The sequence below is a fragment of the Notothenia rossii genome, assembly GCF_949606895.1.
Source record: "Notothenia rossii genome assembly, chromosome: 9".
NCBI classification, from domain to species: domain Eukaryota; kingdom Metazoa; phylum Chordata; class Actinopteri; order Perciformes; family Nototheniidae; genus Notothenia; species Notothenia rossii.
The window spans coordinates 10,276,283-10,295,431 of NC_136907.1; the positions used below are offsets into that span (position 1 = coordinate 10,276,283).

Genomic DNA, 19,149 nt, shown 5'->3' on the forward strand with positions numbered 1-19,149 from the left:
AGATAGATAAATATATATATATATAGATAGATAGATAAATAGATGTATAGATAGATACATAGATAGACAGGTAGATACATAGAAAGATAGATAGATAGATAGATAGACAAATAGATAGATTAGAGATAGATAGATCGATTTTTTTGTTTTTTTTAATTTTTCAAATATAGTGATTGGCTTATTTGCCAATAGGCTCGTGTTTTGTGTGCAATCTTATAATAAAAATCTCCTTTCTTCATACCCAGCATCCCATGTCACATGATAACAGCCCATCCCTGTTTTTTTCCCCGATTTTCCTGCTTGCTTTTCCTCAAAGAATCCAGTAGTGGGCAGTGATATTACAGAATCATACAAACCATGTAATATCAGTGAGGGAGAAGAAGAGAGCCCCCCAGCCCCGCCCTTTGATTCACCCTCGCTCAGATGTTTTTTTTTGTGTTTCTGGTTTGTTTATGACGCGGGTCACTGTCTCCGTTAGCTTGACAGCTGACCAAGTATTATGCTGTTGTAAAAACGCGCTTTATTGGTGCTTTCATAGAGAATACTGTGCTGTGAAGGAGACAGATTTATAAGAGGGTAGAAAGCTAGCAGCAGTAGGCGTTGGTCCGCCGTGCGAGTAGATTACATTTGGTAGCCTAGCATTTTGACTAGCATACTGTAACGTTATGCCGTGACGTTGGACAGAAAAAGTGGTTGACGACCCCGGGGGAAAGTATTTTAAATTATAATACACACACCGAGAGGACAAGTGCATGTGTGTGGCTCTTTGATTCGCAGGTTAGGCTTTTAAACAGCTGCCTGGCGACTATATTTGAGTAGCTCGTAAGCTAAATTCATGTTAGCATGGCGTCAGATACAAGTGACACCGAGGAATTCTATGATGCTCCTGAGGACGTTCACTTTACTCCATCTCCAAAAGTGTAAGGAAACTTTACATTTTCATAACTTGACTTCACATAAAAGTGTCCAATGCATACGCTTGTCTGCTTAATGTGTCATGCTAGGTTATAAGAATCAAACAACTTACAAGCAACCGTTAGTAATGAAAGCTAAAGATAACTTTGCTAAATGATAATGTTATATACTGAACTGCATCAGAGCCTCTAGTCGCTGCTAAATACTGTCCTGTAAGTCCTGTATATAAACCCATAAAATGTGTTGGATACCTAAGTTCACTTGCAGTTTAATGTAAGTGCAGAGAGAGTCAACCTTAACAAGTCACATGATGTTATTCCAGAGATTAGATTGTGAATTTAATTTTAAAAACATTGCTTATTGTAACACCAACTATATTTTTATTCGTGTCATTGTGTTAGCTCGGTGTTTTGGCTGGCTGGTGGTTGTATCGACTGAAGTCAAAATAAACCAGGAAACATTGGCTGTTTTCCAAATAATGATAGGAGTCCTACTTATTTATGATGACCCATTAAATCAGTTATTAGCATTTATCTTGTATTACAACAAGGTGAAACTGTGAAGCTGTCCCCTGGACTTTCTGTCATTTGCTTTTTCAGAGTAATTGTACATTGTAAAGGCTACCATGCAATGAATGGTCAGTTGATAACACATGCATGACATGAATCATTTTGGTAAATCTAGCTGCTCTTTTTTTACTAGTACTTATTAATTATTATCAAGTTCAGAACAAAAACTATTTATTGACCTTTTAGCAGCATCTGAATGCATTTGCTTACTAAATAACCTCCCTAACACCAGTGAAGTGAATACCATTCTTGTCTGTGAATTGCTTTCAGAATTTCCAGAATAATTACATAATAAGGATTACTTCTTTTTTTTCACTCTACCCTTGTGTTTTTCTAGGTCACCTGCAAAGTTTTTCATTCCTTCTCCCAAGGTATGTTTATCTAAGCCCAGTCACTGTTGAAACAAGGCACTGTTTGCAGAGTTGCTATTGGACTGATTATTCTAACTTTTTCAGTATTTTCAGTGTTACCAAGGCTTGGAAATGATGTGGAAAATGTTAATACATGCTAATACATTCATTTAAATTAGATTAATTTAAAGTAAAACAATTTAGATCATATTCTTTTCAAATCCTTTGTTGAGTATTGAGGTAGATTGAAACTAGTTATTTTTTGCCAGATATATATCATATGATTGTTAGTTTTGGAGGTAGGTAGGACGCTCGATTATGGCAAAAATCATAATCTCGATTATTTGGGTCAATAATTGATATCACGATTATTAAAAACTAATATCCATTTCCTTTGAAAACACCCATTTATCGAAAAAAAAATGTTGAACAGTATGTTTTTAACAGTTGATTACCCTGAACTTTAAGTATAATTCAACTGAAAAACCAATAATTAAAAAAAAGAAAAATCGTTTTATTTCAATTATGTTGTTTTCATAATCGTTGCAAGCCAAAATCGTAATTGCGATTTAAAATACGATTAATTGAGCAGCCCTAGTAGGACTGTTGGAACTGAACCCTACAGTGGATAATTATATAGAGGTGAATGCAGTGTTTGTAGCTTTCGTTAATGCTGCGCCCACCTTAAGTGAATTCATGTTAAACTATTGATACCCTGTGTGAGAAACAGCCTTGTTTTATTAATGAGTCATTAACTGTGAATACTCATCCATTGGCAACATATCAGCTTCTTACTGACAGTTATTATGTAAATATATAATCCGGCCTTGTTGCTCTGCACGTTGTTCCCACACAGCCAGTTACAACTGACATTCAAATTACGCTTTGTCCCTTACGAGATATAGCGTAGATGTACTGCTTTATCTGCAACACAATACTGAAGTGATATCAGAATGGAACCAGGAGTGAAACTGCTCACGGACCAGCATTAGCCCTGTGTTTAAGAGAACTGAAAACATTGAGTTTGCAGGAAAGGGAAATTGTATAAAAAGAAAGTGTTTCATGCATAGTTAAAACTAGCATGAAGAGCCGGGAAGTTGATCACAATCAGTCACTCAATGTCTGCATCAAATGAAATAATGAAAGTGAAAAACTAGAACTGTTGGAAAGTTTAAAGAAGAATATTGCTTTGTGAGATAGCAAGTCGGTTTTTGTGGCTGCGCCTTGATGTTATTCAAAGCTAGCATGTGAGATGTGTTATTTCCTTTCTTGTATGCATTGTAGTGTCTTAAAATAGTTTTCTGAACAGCTTTCACAGAGACCAGTAAACGCTGCACAAGATGTGAGTTGCGGAGTGGCCGCATCCGAGAATCAGCAAGATGATCCCCTACTGGTATGGTTTTTAATTGAATGGCCCTATTTCTGTGTGATCTATGATAACATGGAGATTTCATCATATTTTGTTACTTTTGGAATATAGTGTATGGCAGTGTGGATTTCATATATACATATGATCTTTGACATATTTCTGTTGTAGTGGGAACCTGCATCATAGTATCTGTTTTTATTTTCTCTTCCTCAAAGATCATTGATAGCATCATTGAGGAGAGTCAAAAGGGAAGTGCTGGTGAAGTGGCCGAGGTGGCTGAGCTGTTGGATCAGCTTCATGTTGATGTGAGAGCAGAACCGGAGGCGGAGGAAGAGGATAATGCTCAGGAAGTTCCTGCGGGGCTAGCAGCGCCGGCTGTCCAACCTCAACCTGTGGAGAGGCCAGAGGGTCAACAGGAAAGTGCTGCAACAAACGGAGCATGCTCCATACCTGAACCCGCAGACTTCCCAGGGCCATCAGTCGGCTCTCAAGAAAGCGTTCAGCCCCCAGACATCACCAGCACCGTCAGACTGAGTCACCCTGGGGGGGCTGGGGTGGATGGTGAGGGGGAGTGGGGGCACAGACCTGCAGATATCTTAGACCAGGTCCCATTCGCAGATGGGTCGGCTGACTCGGACTCCTCTGGTCCTCTGAAACCCCCGCGGCAATTCACAGCGGAACCAGACATTGTAGCAAGCACCAAGAAGCCTCCTCCCTCTCGCCCCCCCCCTCCCAGCGGAGGACCTCCACCCAGGCCGCCCCCCCCAGCTTGGCAGACTCTACCTTCCAGGAAGTCTCAGGAGTGTCTCAGACCAAGTGGACTGGAAGGTACAGAGAACACTTCACAGTTCAAGTAGATACCATTGACCGAAAATATTATGTAAACGTTGAATTTAACACTGAGGCATCACTTTATTCGTTTTTTTTTAAATTAAGAGTTTGCTGTTTCTGTTAAAGAAAACACTTTAGAGCAGTGTTTCTCAAACTTTTTCATACCAAGGACCACTTAACTAGGGATGTCCCGATCACCTTTTTTTGCTCCCCATCCGATTCCGATCATTTGATTTTGACAATCTGCCGATACCGATTTTTCCCGATCCGATCTTTATGCAATGCATTAAGAGAAAAAAAAGGTAACAGATAACGGCTGGTCATCCAACGCGATGAATTCAGCTATCTTGGCTGTTCTTTTTTTGGCCTTTTCACTGTTCTGGGGCAGTTTCTCTTTCCTTTTAAAAGTGTCTGCCTTGCAAACATTGCATCTGGCTGTTACACTGCCTTCACTTTCAATGTTATAATACTTCCAAACTCCTGACCGTTTCTCTGTCCCGATTCCCGAGTCACCAGCTGAACGTAGCCTCTCGTTAGCTTACTGCTATTATTAGACACTGCCCACTCTGTTGCCAGATTTGAGAGAAATAAGCAACCAGGTCTATGAAAACAAGCCCAAAAGAAGCAACACATACATGATGTTGTGTAATTTGAAACCAAAACTAAGGCCTCAGGATGAATTTAAGACGTGAACATGGTCATTTTTGTTTTGTAACATTAAATAAAATAAATTAAAAAAAAATCCCGATCCCCGATTTTTTTCTCCCGATTCCGATCTTTTGAAAATAAAGTGATCGGCTCCGATCCCCGATCACGTGATCGGATCGGGACATCTCTACACTTAACCAATAAAAAAACACTCACGGACCACCTAACTCAACAAATATCCAAAATTGCATCGTTTTTCTAAAACAGATTACAAATCGCCTGAAAATGTTACAAACAAGTGGCAACATGTATGATGAAGGTGTTGCGCTGGGCTATATCATGCAATCGAAAATTAAACTTAAGCTCGCTCCATTGCGGAGATATTCCCGCGAGAGTGCGGAAAACTTAAATGTATTTATTTATTTCAAACGTGACATTTTACCAATGAAATCACGGACCACTAGGGGGCGCTCACAGACCACCAGTGGTCCACGGACCACACTTTGAGAAGCACTGCTTTAGAGCAATGGGAGGTTTGGAAACGTTGAAAAACAACTATGATCTTTTACTTAAAAGTCAAATGTTTTTAGGGTTATGCTATTGTCTCACAACCCATTCATGATTCAAGGCATGTATTGTCATGTGTGCATAGCTGCAGTGTAGATATGTCAATGAAAAGCTTAGGTCACATGCTCCTTCAACAGTGCAGCACAATAAAACAGAGTTGGAGAGGAGCCAAAGACACGGCAGCCATCATCACCGGAAACACTTTAATTTATAGCTGTTCTAACCATGCAATACTATATTTAGAAACCTTTTACTTGACAAAAGGGGAACATTTGCTCACTGCTACACATGAGTTTTTCCAGCTATGTGTTTGAGATAATGAAAGAACAGCTCATAGAGTCCTCTCCTCTATGTTCGAGTACAAGCATCCCGGCAAATTGATTTCTCTGATTATTTTACTGTTTAATCCACTACCAAGTCATACCGCTGCTTTCATAAACACAAAGCAGACAGGTTGTCAAGTGTTGTGTTATTCTGTTGTCCAGTGTTTGCAGGCGGCTGTGAGGTCCTGGAGCCGTCCGGCCTGGTGTCTCCCAGCAGCACGGTGAGGAGCCTCACCAAAGAGCTGCAGCATTCCTTGGATCTGGCCAGCGCCATCAGTGGAGAAAAAGTGGTCACAGCGCAGGTCAGTGAGGCCGCAAAACTGAGCGAATATTCCTCCAGAAAAACTTTTTTTATTATTATTTTAAATGTCTCTTTCAGTTACAATAAAGCAAAGACATACACAGTATACAGTAAGTAGGTGCCCGAACCTTTACATCAGGGCTATTCAATTAGTTTGGAATGGGGGCCGGTTGATGAAAATGATCCAAAGCAAAGGGGCCGGGAAAAAGATGGCTTGGAATATGAGCCAATCATATTAAGAGCTTCAGATGCCGTAAATACTACAACAGCATAGTGGAGTGCATATATTGTGTTTAATTCAATCAAACAACATAACCCCAAGGCCTCTAAATGGCAAGTTCAGAACTCAGTAGGCCTACATGTGAAGCTCATTTAACCATCAACATCATTTCATTTCATTTAGGTGAAATGATCTAATCATTCACGCAGAGATGCAATAAATGAGAGGAGTTGTCACTACAGTAGCTAGCTGGTGGGTTCGAAACCCGAGCCCGCCAAAGTTTTTAGGCAATGTCTTCCCCTCTATCTCTCAATTTAACACCCTCTCTGGAATAAAGGCATTCTGGCCCAAAAACAATTATTTAAAAAAAAAAAAAATCATAAAAATAAAAAGTAGATTACTTTTTAACATAAGATAAGATGAACCTTTATTAATCCCCGAGGGGAAATTCAGTTGTAAAAGCAGCAACAGGGTAAGCTTAAAAAAAACAGTACAGCAAAGATTCACACAGATCAATAACATCTAAAATAAATAAAATAAAATCAAGGACAAAATAATAATGATAATAATAATAAAAGACTATGAAAATGAAAATAGGAGATGAATAAAAATAAGAGTAAAATAACTGTCAGCATATATACCTATTATTACATATACCGTAATTTCCGGACTATAAGGCTCACCTGAATATAAGCCGCAGCAGCTAAATTGAATGATGTGTACATATATAAGCCGCACTGGACTATAAGCCGCAGGTGTTTTAATGTTTAATTACCATAAGGGTTCGTGCACAGAGGGGATTGTTGGGAGAGAGATGGCTGTTTGAGGAATCTCCCATTTATTAACATTTCAACAAACAAGTTGCATATTTGCATAACGTATTCAAGTGTTACCATTTAGTGCAATAGTAGCTACAGCACATGTACTGTGTGCTGTGTAAACTGTACTGTATCACATAGCGTTTCAGACACACAAACTTTTCAACTTTCAAACTTAAACGGTGCGCTCCCAGCGCACGTACCGGCAGTGATCTACAGCAGTGGTTTTCAACCAGTGGTACGGGGACAAACTGTCTCGCTCTCGTAATGTCTGTCTGTCTTGCTCTCGTTCTGTCTCTCGTACCACTCTCGGTTCCACTTTTACTTTTGCGCGCTACCTGTCTCACTCTTTTCCGGCCTCCAGCTATTCCTGCTGGAGCCCGCCGCTTAAAGGTGGGGGTCCGCGGACCGGCCATAGAGCCCATAGAGTTAAAGGTGGTGGCCGTTAGCTGTAAAAATCCATAGATTAGCCGCACCATTATATAAGCCGCAGCGTCGAAAAATGGGAAAAAAGGCGCGGCTTATAGTCCGAAAATTACGGTACATTATCATGACACACATACACATACATACACATAAACACACACACACACACACACACACACACACACACACACACATTACATATATTATTACATTTTACTCAAAGGGCCAGTAAATATCACCCCGGGGCCAGATTTGGTCCGCGGGCCGCCAATTGAATAGCCCTGCTTTACATGGTGTACAAGAAAAGAAAAAAAAGCTGGGTATTACATTGAAAATTCCTGAGAATAGTCTAAAGCTGCCAGTCGAGAGCATCGTAGACATAAACAAAAAGGCCAAGGGTAACTCACTAGCAACAAAACAAAACAAAATACCGAAAGGAGGCAAAGAGAAAGAAAAAAGAACAAAGAACCTGGGGATGGATTGCCAAACATCAGACACAATTAAGAATTACGCAGTCTTTAAAGAGTAAGTCAAATACAAGCAGCAGCAGAGCTCTTTAATTAAATTGTGAATTATCCTCCAGCAATGTCAAAAACGGCTTCCGCACCTTAATGAAGCAACCCTGTGAATTCAGTCTGTTGAAGTGAATTTGCTCCATCCTCGAAATGAAACACAATTTCACCATTGCTTTGTTTTGTCAGGAAAATGAGGATGGCCGAGCCTCGTCTGACGACGGAGGAGAAACTCCAGGCTCCCAGCGGCCACGTTCCAACTCTGGTAGAGAACTGACAGATGAAGTAAGACTCCCTCTCTGTTTGTTGTTACTGCCACATTTTTCAACTTGAATACGAGCCATAACTCAACCTCTGGCACATTCCTTATACGTTATCTTCAAACAGGAAATCCTTGCCAGCGTGATGATCAAGAATTTGGACACTGGAGAAGAGATCCCTTTAATCCTGGCAGAGGAGAAACTTCCTGCAGCGATAAACCCCCTCACTCTGCACATCATGAGGAGGACCAAGGAGTACATTTCGTAAGCAGATAATAATATTTCAGTTGCAGTAATGTCATATTTGTATTGGCAAGAGACGCCAGAGTCATATCTGTATCTTTCTCAGCACTGTTCCATGTAATGAGTAGTTATTTTGTGAGGAAAATAATGCATTTTAAAGAATAAACAGTGCTTTATCAAGTATAAAAACATGTGTATTCAAAAACCGGAAAGATTATGCAATAGAAATGATTTCCTATTAATAATAAGAGTTTTTCCTAAAAAAGGGAAAAGGCTTTTTGATATAAGACACATCCTTATCATAGCACTGCCTTTTTCTTGTAGCAATTTGCCGCCACTCAGCCTTTTTTAAGCTAATTTCTTTTTTAAATGTTCCTCTCAGGAATGATGCAGCGCAGTCGGATGACGATGACAAGGCTCAGGCTCCTCTGGTGGACACAGATGGAGGAAAACTCAAACAGAAAACGTAAGGACTTATCGTAGCCTGTTCCTTGAATTGATGTTCTTCCCCTTCTCGCCACGTGATCAAATATAGATTGTCATTTTTTTATGTCCCTTTTTTATTTATAACCAGGACCCAGTTTAAAAAGTTCCTGGGCAAGTCTGTGAAGAAGGCCAAGCATCTGGCTGAGGAATACGGAGAGAAGGCAGTCAACAAAGTGAAAAGTGTGCGAGATGAAGGTAAAAGAACACAACTATCAGAAGTAATTGTGCTTATAGTTAGATTTCAGGAAAACACTTATTGTTGTTTTTTTGTGGAAAAGTACCTATATTCTTACTGCTCCAAGCTACATGTTAAAGTTAGGGTTTCCGCTGGTAAAATTGAATAAAAACCGGTAAATTCAAAACCTGGCGTTCAAAATGTCCGATGCTCCGATCGATTGGCCGCCGGTCATTATCGGCCGATATTCACTCTTAATAGTTTGATCTGTGCTCTCTATAAAGGCCGATCAGAAGAGCTGGATCTGATCGATATGGACATAAATGCGAGTGAAGTATAACCGGAGGCGAGAGAGGGATCTGATCAGCTGCTGCATGATCACCTGAAGCTCCGCCCACTGTTTAGCGCGCTGCATGAGAAACTAACGGGCTGTCAGGAGAGAGAGGGAGAGAGGAAAAGAGAGGATCCGTTTCTCCCCTGTTATTATTCAAAGTTAATGTAAACTTTTGAATAATGTACTTCATCTACAACAAGTAGTTTATTTGAATGTAATAATTATGTTTTTGTTTTTTTTGTGGAATCATTTATTGAAAAATGAATCTGAACTTTTCGATCTGTTACGATTATAAACTGAAGCAATATAAAAATGACTCCCATTAACTGAGTTTTAAACATCAGCATATCCGGTCCTAGTCCGGTAATTATCTGCTAACGGAAACTCTGCTACACAATTCTCGTTAGTATTATTGAAACATGACCGGTAAGTTTCAAATTTGTCCAGTAAAATAAATTCTGTTCGGACATTTGACCGGCGAGGTAAAATCCTAGTGGAAACCCTGGTTAAAGTATATAGTGATTTTAAACTCTATGTGCATTTTTTATAATAGTGGTTCTTTTTTTTGTGTTAAATTACAAGTGGAAGGAGAACAGAATTCAGGGTAAAGATAAGTGCAGGCAGGGGAAGAGACTTTGTTGAGAAGGCCATTTATAAACGGATGTGGGCTTTGAGAATATTGAAGGACAAATAATTCACTTTGCCGCTGTCATTAACATTAATGGCAACATTAAAATATGTGCACTACTGAATCATCAAAAACCACATATAAATAACTCAACCAACCTTGCTTCACCAAGCAGATTGAGCAGGGCATTTATTTCCCTTTGCTTAGTGATCTTGCGTATCTACATGTCTTCCCTGTGAGGGTATTTATCAGAACATTTTCCAATACGTTAGCACGATTTGACATGCATCCCTGAGAAATGTTTCACTGTTGAGTGTGAGGCTATTAAATCTGGAACAAGCTCTACTTAATCATGAAAATGGAAACAGTTAACACCGAACATTTGTTAAACATCTGAGGATAAATGTTGCTTCTAAAGAGAACATCCATTTGAAAGGATTTTCCAATGTCTGCACATGTGTATGAGATATTAGCGCTCCTGCTGCTGTGAAGGGTTTGATAAGCTGAGTTATGTTTTTTGTTTCGGCTCAGTGTTCCACACAGACCAGGACGATCCGTCATCGAGTGACGATGAGGGCATGCCTTACACCCGGCCCGCCAAGTTCAAGGCAGCACACAGCTTCAAGGGCCCCTTTGACTTTGATCAGATTAAGGTTGTGCAGGACCTCAGTGGAGAGCACACGGTAAGACCATCTTCATTTACAATGCTTAAAGAAGTTTGCCAGTTAAAGGTCACCTATTATGCAAAATCCACTCTTTCTTGTCTTTTATTCATCAACATGTGTCCCCTCTGTTTAAAGAGACTCTGAAAGTTTCAGGAACAAAGATTCTCTCTCTTTTTGTCCTGATCCATTTATATAAAAACCTGTCGGAAAATGAGCTGATCAGATTTTTAGCCCCTTTATGATGTCATAACGATTTTTTGGCTTGTGTAACCATTAGCCAATCACCAACCAAGGTAAACCCCCCCCCCTCACCTTATCATCTGAATCTCCTCCTAGAGCACCAATAGGTGCGTTCACACCGGAGTACTTTTACCCCGTACTTTTCCTGTTTAGTTCCGTTAGTACCCCTATTGTCACTTTCACACCAAAAAGATTACTTAGTGCCGAGAACTTTTACCCCCATTTTTAGTGCCTGCTAGAGAGGTGGTACTATCCTGGTACCCAAAAAGTACCAATTTCTATTGGCTGTGCGAATTGCAAACCACGCCCCGTAAAACTCTGAAAAGTTTTGTGAAGCTGCCATTTTATTTGTGGCATTAGCATTATTAGCATTAGCCCAGCTCACCAACAGAGAGAGAATAACTTATGGCAACACAAAAGAAAGCATGGGAGCGGTGGCGATGAGGAGGTGTCGGCGTTCTGGTGATTTACTCGGAAGGCTTCAGTGGAAGCTGCTGGGAGTCACAGCAGCTTCTACTGAAGCCAGTCCCCAACTCCGGCAGGGTGTCCGCGGGGTCTTAAAAAGTATTAAAAGTTGATCAATCAATTTAGCGAAAATTAAGGCTATTAAAAAGTATTAAACGGCATTTTCCAAGGTATTAAGAAGGTTCACAGCAACGACAACATGAAACACCCTTTAATTTACTGAAACGACATGTCGGGAAACCCCACAAGGCGGCCCCATGCATAGCGCGCCGTAAAATGCTGCTTATTATTTTAAGTTTCGTTGCCTTGCTCCGCTCTGTGTGTGTGTGGGGGGGGAATAAACGACTACGGTAACGGGTCCCAAGGTGGGTAGACCGTTGTATATTTTTGTTTTTTTGGTTTCATGGTTCTGCCACGAGCTCACAAGACAGTTTTGGGTAGACCGGCATACGCAACGCTCTGGGGGGACCAACCCTATGTGATCATTTTCTGATAAAGATGAAAGAGCCCGCCTCCCTCTCCCCACGTCTCCTGCTGCTGCTGGGCTGTCAGAAGAGGGGGAGGAAAAGAGAGGCAGTCACCGTTTATTAAATATTCTTATATTATTATACAGAGAACAGAGTCGTTATCAATTTGTTTTAAAGCTCAATAAATAACAAAGAAGACCTCTGACCGGCACTTTCCTAATTTTGTACGGAAGATTTAAACTTTAAAGGACATGTTGACCGGCGGAACATTTTTTTTAAGGAAGCTCTGCCGCACGGTCCCCTCGTTCCTTGGAAGAGGCGGAGAGGTGGGTGTTTTTCATCTGCTGGTGGACTACCTGAGAGATACAGCAGGAGAACACGCCGTCCACCGCGGAGAATAAACAGAAGGGCAACCATGGCAACCATGCTCCGGGGTCTTCTTCGCTGCTTTTGGTGTATTTCGAGCGGCAGCAGCGCCACTTACAGGCCTGACATATGTACTACATCGTTTCCAGCATTTCCAGCGGTCTAGTGTTCTAGTGTGAACGGACACGTTAATGAATCGAAAGCGTGTGCCCAATTTAACCCCTGGGTATTTGTGAGGGTGCTCCTATATGGCATTACCCCGCTGAAGCTCACCAAAGTTTAACATATTTCATAGTTCAAAGTTTTGTCAATTGTTTTGTTTATTGGTCAAATACTGGTTTCTAATGTTTTCTGAGGAATTTTACTGGAATGAAAGAGCACAGAGTACAGAAGCAACAAAGCAGCATACTGCATTAAACCTTCACAGAGAGGTTGAAGTTCATGTGGAAAGGAGGCTTCAGTAGTCTGTCTGCACTCTGTTTAGTTTTACTATCTTACAATCAATATAGTCAATGTGAGGTAAAGTGTGTTGCCAATGTAACCGGTTAGAACTCAAAGTTGCGATGAGGTCTTAAAATGTATGGAAAGGGTCTTAAAAAAGGTCTTAAAAGGTATTAAATTTGACTTCAGGATTCCTGCATATACCCTGTCCGGGGACTTCCGGCCGGGGACTTCGGGTGGCAGTATACGCCGTGAAGTTGTTTGCGGCCTGCCAGTAAACCCAAAGCAGAAGAAGAACAACAAGTGACGTCAGCGGCTCATTTGCGTAATCTTCCCTCGGGGAAAAGTACTCCGGTGTGAACGCGATTGGTACTTAGTGCCCTGGGGTAATAAGTGCCGGGGCACTAAGTGCCAGCACTAAGTACGGCAAAGTACTTGGTGTGAAAGCGGTTATTGTGTTCTTTTTAACCACATATCTCTCAGAGGGGCGTGGGGAGTGGCTCCTTATTTTCATCTAAAGTAACAGACAGAAAATCAGCACTTTTGAAACGGGGCTGAAACAGAGGGGATTATGGGATGCTGCAATGATCTGTTTGGTGTTTGGAGCCAAACACTTCAGAGACATGATTTGTATACAACTGAGACCTATAATATATTGATGAAAAGGAGTATATAGGGGACCTTTCAGGCTAGTATTACAGCCTCTGTGTCTTCCCCTCAGGGGGCCGTGTGGACGATGAAGTTCTCTCACTGCGGGAGGCTGCTGGCCACAGCCGGCCAGGACAATGTGGTTCGCATCTGGGTCTTGAAGACTGCTTTTGACTACTTCAATAATATGAGAATGAAGTACAACACTGAAGGTAAGGTTTTTCTTTGTTGTGGTATGATGATTGATACGTTTAGATGGCCAGCTGTGGCTGCAGTAAGATGCTTTCTGATTGGTTCCTGCAGGTCGAGTTTCACCGTCTCCTTCTCAGGAAAGTTTATGCTCCTCTAAATCTGACGACCACCTGGTGAGTGAAATTAATAATACCTTTTACTTACGGTTATTTAGTATTAGAAGAAAATATAAAAATCAGTGATCAAATTCAGAATTGTATTTATTGCCAAATAGGTTTCACAAACAAGGCTCTTCGGTGTATAATAATGAATAAATAAACACAGTAACATAAATGAAAGAATATAAAAACATGAAATAAGTAAAGAAAAATGTGTCACAACTATTATACTTTTTTTTACAAGATGTATAAATACAAAAAAGAAAATACAATAAGTTTATGATAAATTACAAAAAGCTGTGCAGTTCTATTTTAAGAAATGGAAATTCTTTCCCTTTTTAGAAATAGTGCAAGGTGTATTTTTTTTACAGTTTTGTTGTTGTTTGTTGTTGTCTTAGGCAAGTTGTGCTCCAGAGGACCCAGACACAGAAGATAGAAACGCCCCTTTCCGTCAAATTCCCTTCTGCAAGTATAAAGGTCACACGGCGGATCTTTTGGACTTGTCCTGGTCAAAGGTAAATGAATAAGTGAAGACATGATAATATCAGGTGATGTCTTACTGCCCTCTTCATCCTTCTTTCATCCCTCGTCTTCATCTTTGTACATGGGGAAAACACTGAAATGATCTCATCCTGTATCTCAAATGCTCTGGACAAGGTTCTACACTGGCTGAACAACATTTGCTTACAGTTAAATGCAAAAAAAACCAGTATGAATGATGTTCAGTAAACGACCAGTCAAAATCGAAGGATCCAATGTGTTTTTAAACGGAGCAGAAATAGAACTATCTATCTATCTATCTTGGAGTCATACTGGACTCGAACTTGACTTTTAAGAAACATATCAAGAAAGTATCAAATACCGTTAAATTGAACTTGCAACATTTTAAACATATTAGACCCTTCTAAACTTTCAGTGCTGCAAAGTCATACCTCCACTGCTTGATTCTATCCCTACTGGTCGTTTGCTTGTGCCACGAACCTGAAACCCATAGAACAGCTGTTCAAGAGATCTATCCAGGTGTTTGACAGAAAGCCACATTCATACCACAACTGTACCATCCTTGAAAAACACAATTTCTTGAGTTTTGACAATTTAAAGTATTTTAAAAGTATGTGTTTTTTTTATAAATGTTCACATGGACTGCCCCTCCCCCCCCCCCCCCCCCCCCCCCCCCCGTTGCACTAGGTCAGAAACCAGAGGAGTCCATCGTAGACGGACCACTTTTGGACAAAATGTCTTCCTTTAAAGGCAGCTCATTGTGGAATAGCCTCTAAACCGAGATACGGGATTGTCCCACTCAATAGTTTCAAAGGACAACTCAAAGAATGGTTGAGAAACAAACAGATGTGCAATCACCGCTAAATGCACTTTAACACAGGGGTATCTCCTCTTGCACTTTATGTAGCACTTTTATCTTATCTTGCACTTACATACCATAGCTTCTACATTGTACTGCCATGTGGTTAATGCTTGTATTCTGATCATGCTCTTCCTGCATATCATGTACCGTAATTTTCGGACTATAAGCCGCGCCTTTTTTCCCATTTTTCGACGCTGCGGCTTATATAACGGTGCGGCTAATCTATGGATTTTTACAGCTAACGGCCACTAGGGGACCTCCTAAATCTATGGATTTTACAGGTTACAGTCCACCACCTTTAACTCTATGGGCTCTATGGCCGGTCCGCGCCCCCCACCTTTAAGCAGCGGGCTCCAGCAGGAATAGCTGGAGGCCGGAAAAGAGTGAGACAGGTAGCGCGCAAAAGTAAAAGTGGAACCGAGAGTGGTACGAGAGACAGAACGAGAGCAAGACAGACAGACATTACGAGAGCGAGACAGTTTGTCCCCGTACCACTGGTTGGAAACCGCTGCTGTAGATCACTGCCGGTACGTGCGCTGGGAGCGCACCGTTTAAGTTTGAAAGTTGAAAAGTTTGTGTGTCTGAAACGCTATGTGATACAGTAAGGTTTACACAGTACAGCACATGTTCTGTAGCTACTATTGCACTAAATGGTAACACTTGAATACGTTATGCAAATATGCAACTTGTTTGTTGAAATGTTAATAAATGGGAGCTTCCTCAAACAGCCATCTCTTTCCCGACAATCCCCTCTGTGCACGAACCCTTATGGTAATTAAACATTAAAACACCTGCGGCTTATAGTCCAGTGCGGCTTATATATGTACACATCATTCAATTTAGCTGCTGCGGCTTATATTCAGGTGCGCCTTATAGTCCGAAAATTACGGTATTTATGTTTGCTATGTATATAAATGTTATGTTCTTAAATGTTGTATGTGATTGTGACGGGACTACGGATGGAAATTAGCTCAACGCTAAAATCCGGCATGTTTACGTTTTTAAAGCATTATTTGTTTTAAACGTTGATCAATGTGCACTGTCCCTCTTCAATTAAACGATTAATTAAAAGAATTCTAGTTTTATCTCGTCTTACAATTTTTTTTTGTGTCAATCTAGAACTTCTTCCTGCTCTCCTCTTCCATGGATAAAACGGTGCGATTGTGGCACATATCGAGGAGAGAGTGTCTCTGCTGCTTTCAGCACATTGATTTCGTCACAGCCATTGCTTTCCACCCCAGAGTAAGTCGAGTCACCTTCCCTCATCATAAATCACATCTGTATTTTTATTTATTTTATATACGACGCTTTCCTCTTGTTTCCCAGGACGACAGATACTTTCTAAGTGGCTCTCTGGATGGGAAGCTACGACTCTGGAACATTCCTGACAAGAAGGTGGCGCTGTGGAACGAGGTGGACGGCACAACACGCCTCATCACGGCAGCTAACTTCTGCCAAAATGGGAAGTACGCCGTCATCGGAACGTACGATGGCCGGTGCATCTTCTATGACACGGAGGTACCGAGCCAAAATACTCTTTCCTGCGAATGCTAACTGCTATATCATCAAAACGTTTTGTATTAATTCCCAGTTAAATGCATTTTCTGTTTTCCCTTTCCTTAGCGTCTGAAATACCACACTCAAATTCATGTGAGGTCCACCAGAGGCAGGAACAAAGTAGGACGCAAAATCACCGGCATTGAGCCCCTACCTGGAGAGAACAAGGTAACACGATCTGCACTACAGATACATGTTTCATACATATATGCATGATGTCCCTATGATTAGGCATTTTAAACAGACCTCTGAAATGACTAACCTTCCCTCCCCCCTTTGACAGATTTTGGTGACCTCAAACGATTCCCGCATCCGCCTTTATGACCTGAGGGACTTGTCTTTATCCATGAAATACAAAGGTTATGTCAACAGCAGCAGCCAGATCAAGGCCAGCTTCAGGTGAGGATGGCTCTCTTTCCTCGTTTTTAATAAAGGTGTGTGGGAGAGAAACTCCTTCTGGAGGGAGTTTGGGATTTTAGGCTTTGCAGAACATTTACATGCACAAAAACCGGTACCACTTTACAATAAGACTACCCTTATTCATAAAGGGTTTTATAATTAGGTTGTAAACACTTTATTAATCATTAAGAACCATTTATAAACCAGTTCTAACATAGTTTGCATACATCAACACAGGCTCACTATTTGGCAAGATGACTAAGCCTTATATTGGCTACTTAGCGAGAATCAACTCACTGAACAACGGATACCAAGGATGCTGGCTGATGAAGAAGACGAAGTAAGCTAGGTAGCCAATATAAGGCTTAGCAGTACAGATACATGTGGACTCACTATTTGGCAAGCAACCGGTCCCAGTCGCCCTGTTCATCTCATGTCTTATAAAAGCTTATTAATGATTTATAAAGTGTTCACAACCTAATTAATCAATGAATTACAAACTATTCGTAAACCCTTTTATAAGGGTAGTCTTACTTTAAAGTGGTACCCAAAAACCTTTATAACACACTACAGCAAAGGGAAAACCCCCAAAAGTATATTAGGGCCCCTTTTTAAACTAGCATTACTGATCAGCAGCTGCAAGAGTTGCAGTTGAAAGTAGAGGTGTTGCCTATTTGTTGCCTAAATTCTCCTTTTCATGTTTTTTTACTGTTAAACATGAACACTGACCTTTTACAGGAAAGAAAATCTGCCCTGCCACCATGAAGCACACTTTGTCTTGTTGGCCATTTTGGCTGTGCCTTAATTAACTGTAGGATTGTCTTCCTGCAGTCATGACTACTCCTTTATAGTCAGTGGTTCAGAGGATAAGTACGTGTACATCTGGAGCACTTACCACGACTTGAGCAAATTCACTTCTGTACGACGGGACCGCAATGACTTCTGGGAAGGAATTAAAGGTAACTATGTTGTATGTTAAGCTTGATTTTAATGCAACTACCTGTCTAACTTTTTGTTCCCTCTTGATTGAACTGACAATAAACCTTGACTTATCTTTCAGCACACAATGCAGTGGTCACCTCAGCAGTTTTTGCACCCCACCCAGGCCTTATTGTTCCGCCAGAACCTGGAGCAGACAAACCAGAAGCAGAGTGTAAGAGCCTGGACTCCACTGACTCTGAAACCATACCCTCAGGTACGTTTCCCTTTACTCTTTACGGGCAGATTTCACAACATCAAGACATTTCGGTACTTTAAATTGAGTGTTGTCCTTTGTAGGAGCCCTAAAGACGGATCACACAGAGGTTCTACTTTCTGCTGACTTCACTGGAGCCATCAAGGTTTTCATCAATGTAAAAAAGTACTGAGCATTGCAGAGGCTGTCAGCTCCTCACACTCAGGCAGACTGCAGGAGATCGCTCCTGAAGACGAAGGAGAGTCTGTCGTCACCCACTACCTAGCGGCTATCGCTCTGTGACAAAGAGCCGTCTGTAGCCTTCTTTCGGGAAAACATGGACCCTAAAATAGAAGGGAATAGATGGAGGAAATAGACTGTACAATACAGAGGAGGTGTGAATCCCGGTCACGTTTCTATTTTTTATCTTGAATACCAAGCAACTGTGAACGGTTCTGCGCTAAGGGAAAAAAAGAGCCGGAAATGCCAAGCGTGTGTGTTGTCTGTTCAGAAACATACGTGTTCATTTACAGCTGTGTGGTCCGGATGGAGTATGGCAAGATTAGGTTATTTTGTAACAGTATGGGCACCTCACTAATTTCTTTTGCTCCCACGTTTTAGAAAAGCTAAGTCCTAATGTCAGTCACACATTTACGTGTCTTAAAGAGATGTAACCGTTTGTCTGAAGCAAGGTGGTTTGAAATGATTTGTGCCTAAATCTAGATCACTTTTCGAAATTAAACTTCTAAAATCTTATTTCTGTAATTTATCGAACATTTTAGCAGATGACAGCAAATCTACGGTACATGAAATCAGTATATGGTTATTATTGATTTGGGCTGGGTATCTTTAAAAATGGTCTAGAACAATATTGGCTCTTAAGACGTTTTGATATTATTTTTTTTCAATGAAAGCACATGTCATTATTAATGTTACTGTAAATTCAGTGTGTAACATTTCATACTTGCTGCTTTTGTAAACAACCAAATAATGCTCTATTCATTTCCTCAATAAAAGTCCACACAAAGTAAAGGAATGC

At 40.8% G+C, this 19,149-nt stretch overlaps 1 protein-coding gene across 1 annotated transcript; it reads left to right on the plus strand.

The window, feature by feature from the left end:
* The first annotated feature begins 390 nt into the window (after nt 1-390).
* wdr44 (WD repeat domain 44) lies at nt 391-19,142 on the plus strand. The gene is made up of 20 exons (XM_079649854.1): nt 391-920; nt 1,822-1,855; nt 3,144-3,227; nt 3,419-4,031; nt 5,735-5,874; nt 8,039-8,134; nt 8,237-8,373; nt 8,735-8,818; nt 8,927-9,033; nt 10,507-10,658; nt 13,341-13,479; nt 13,571-13,632; nt 14,016-14,132; nt 16,100-16,222; nt 16,307-16,498; nt 16,604-16,705; nt 16,821-16,936; nt 17,768-17,895; nt 17,997-18,131; nt 18,215-19,142. The coding sequence occupies exons 1-20, from the start codon at nt 844-846 to the stop codon at nt 18,301-18,303; spliced, it is 2,727 nt and encodes a 908-aa protein (XP_079505980.1). The 5' UTR covers nt 391-843; the 3' UTR covers nt 18,304-19,142.
* The last annotated feature ends 7 nt before the right edge of the window (nt 19,143-19,149 follow it).

Bases quoted from the DNA above. Each gene is read 5' to 3' on its own strand.
- wdr44 (XM_079649854.1), top strand. From the start codon at position 844: ATGGCGTCAGATACAAGTGACACCGAGGAATTCTATGATGCTCCTGAG. The intron at 921-1,821 runs GTAAGGAAACTT...GTGTTTTTCTAG, and splicing joins TTTACTCCATCTCCAAAAGT to GTCACCTGCAAAGTTTTTCA. The intron at 18,132-18,214 runs GTACGTTTCCCT...TGTCCTTTGTAG, and splicing joins CTCTGAAACCATACCCTCAG to GAGCCCTAAAGACGGATCAC.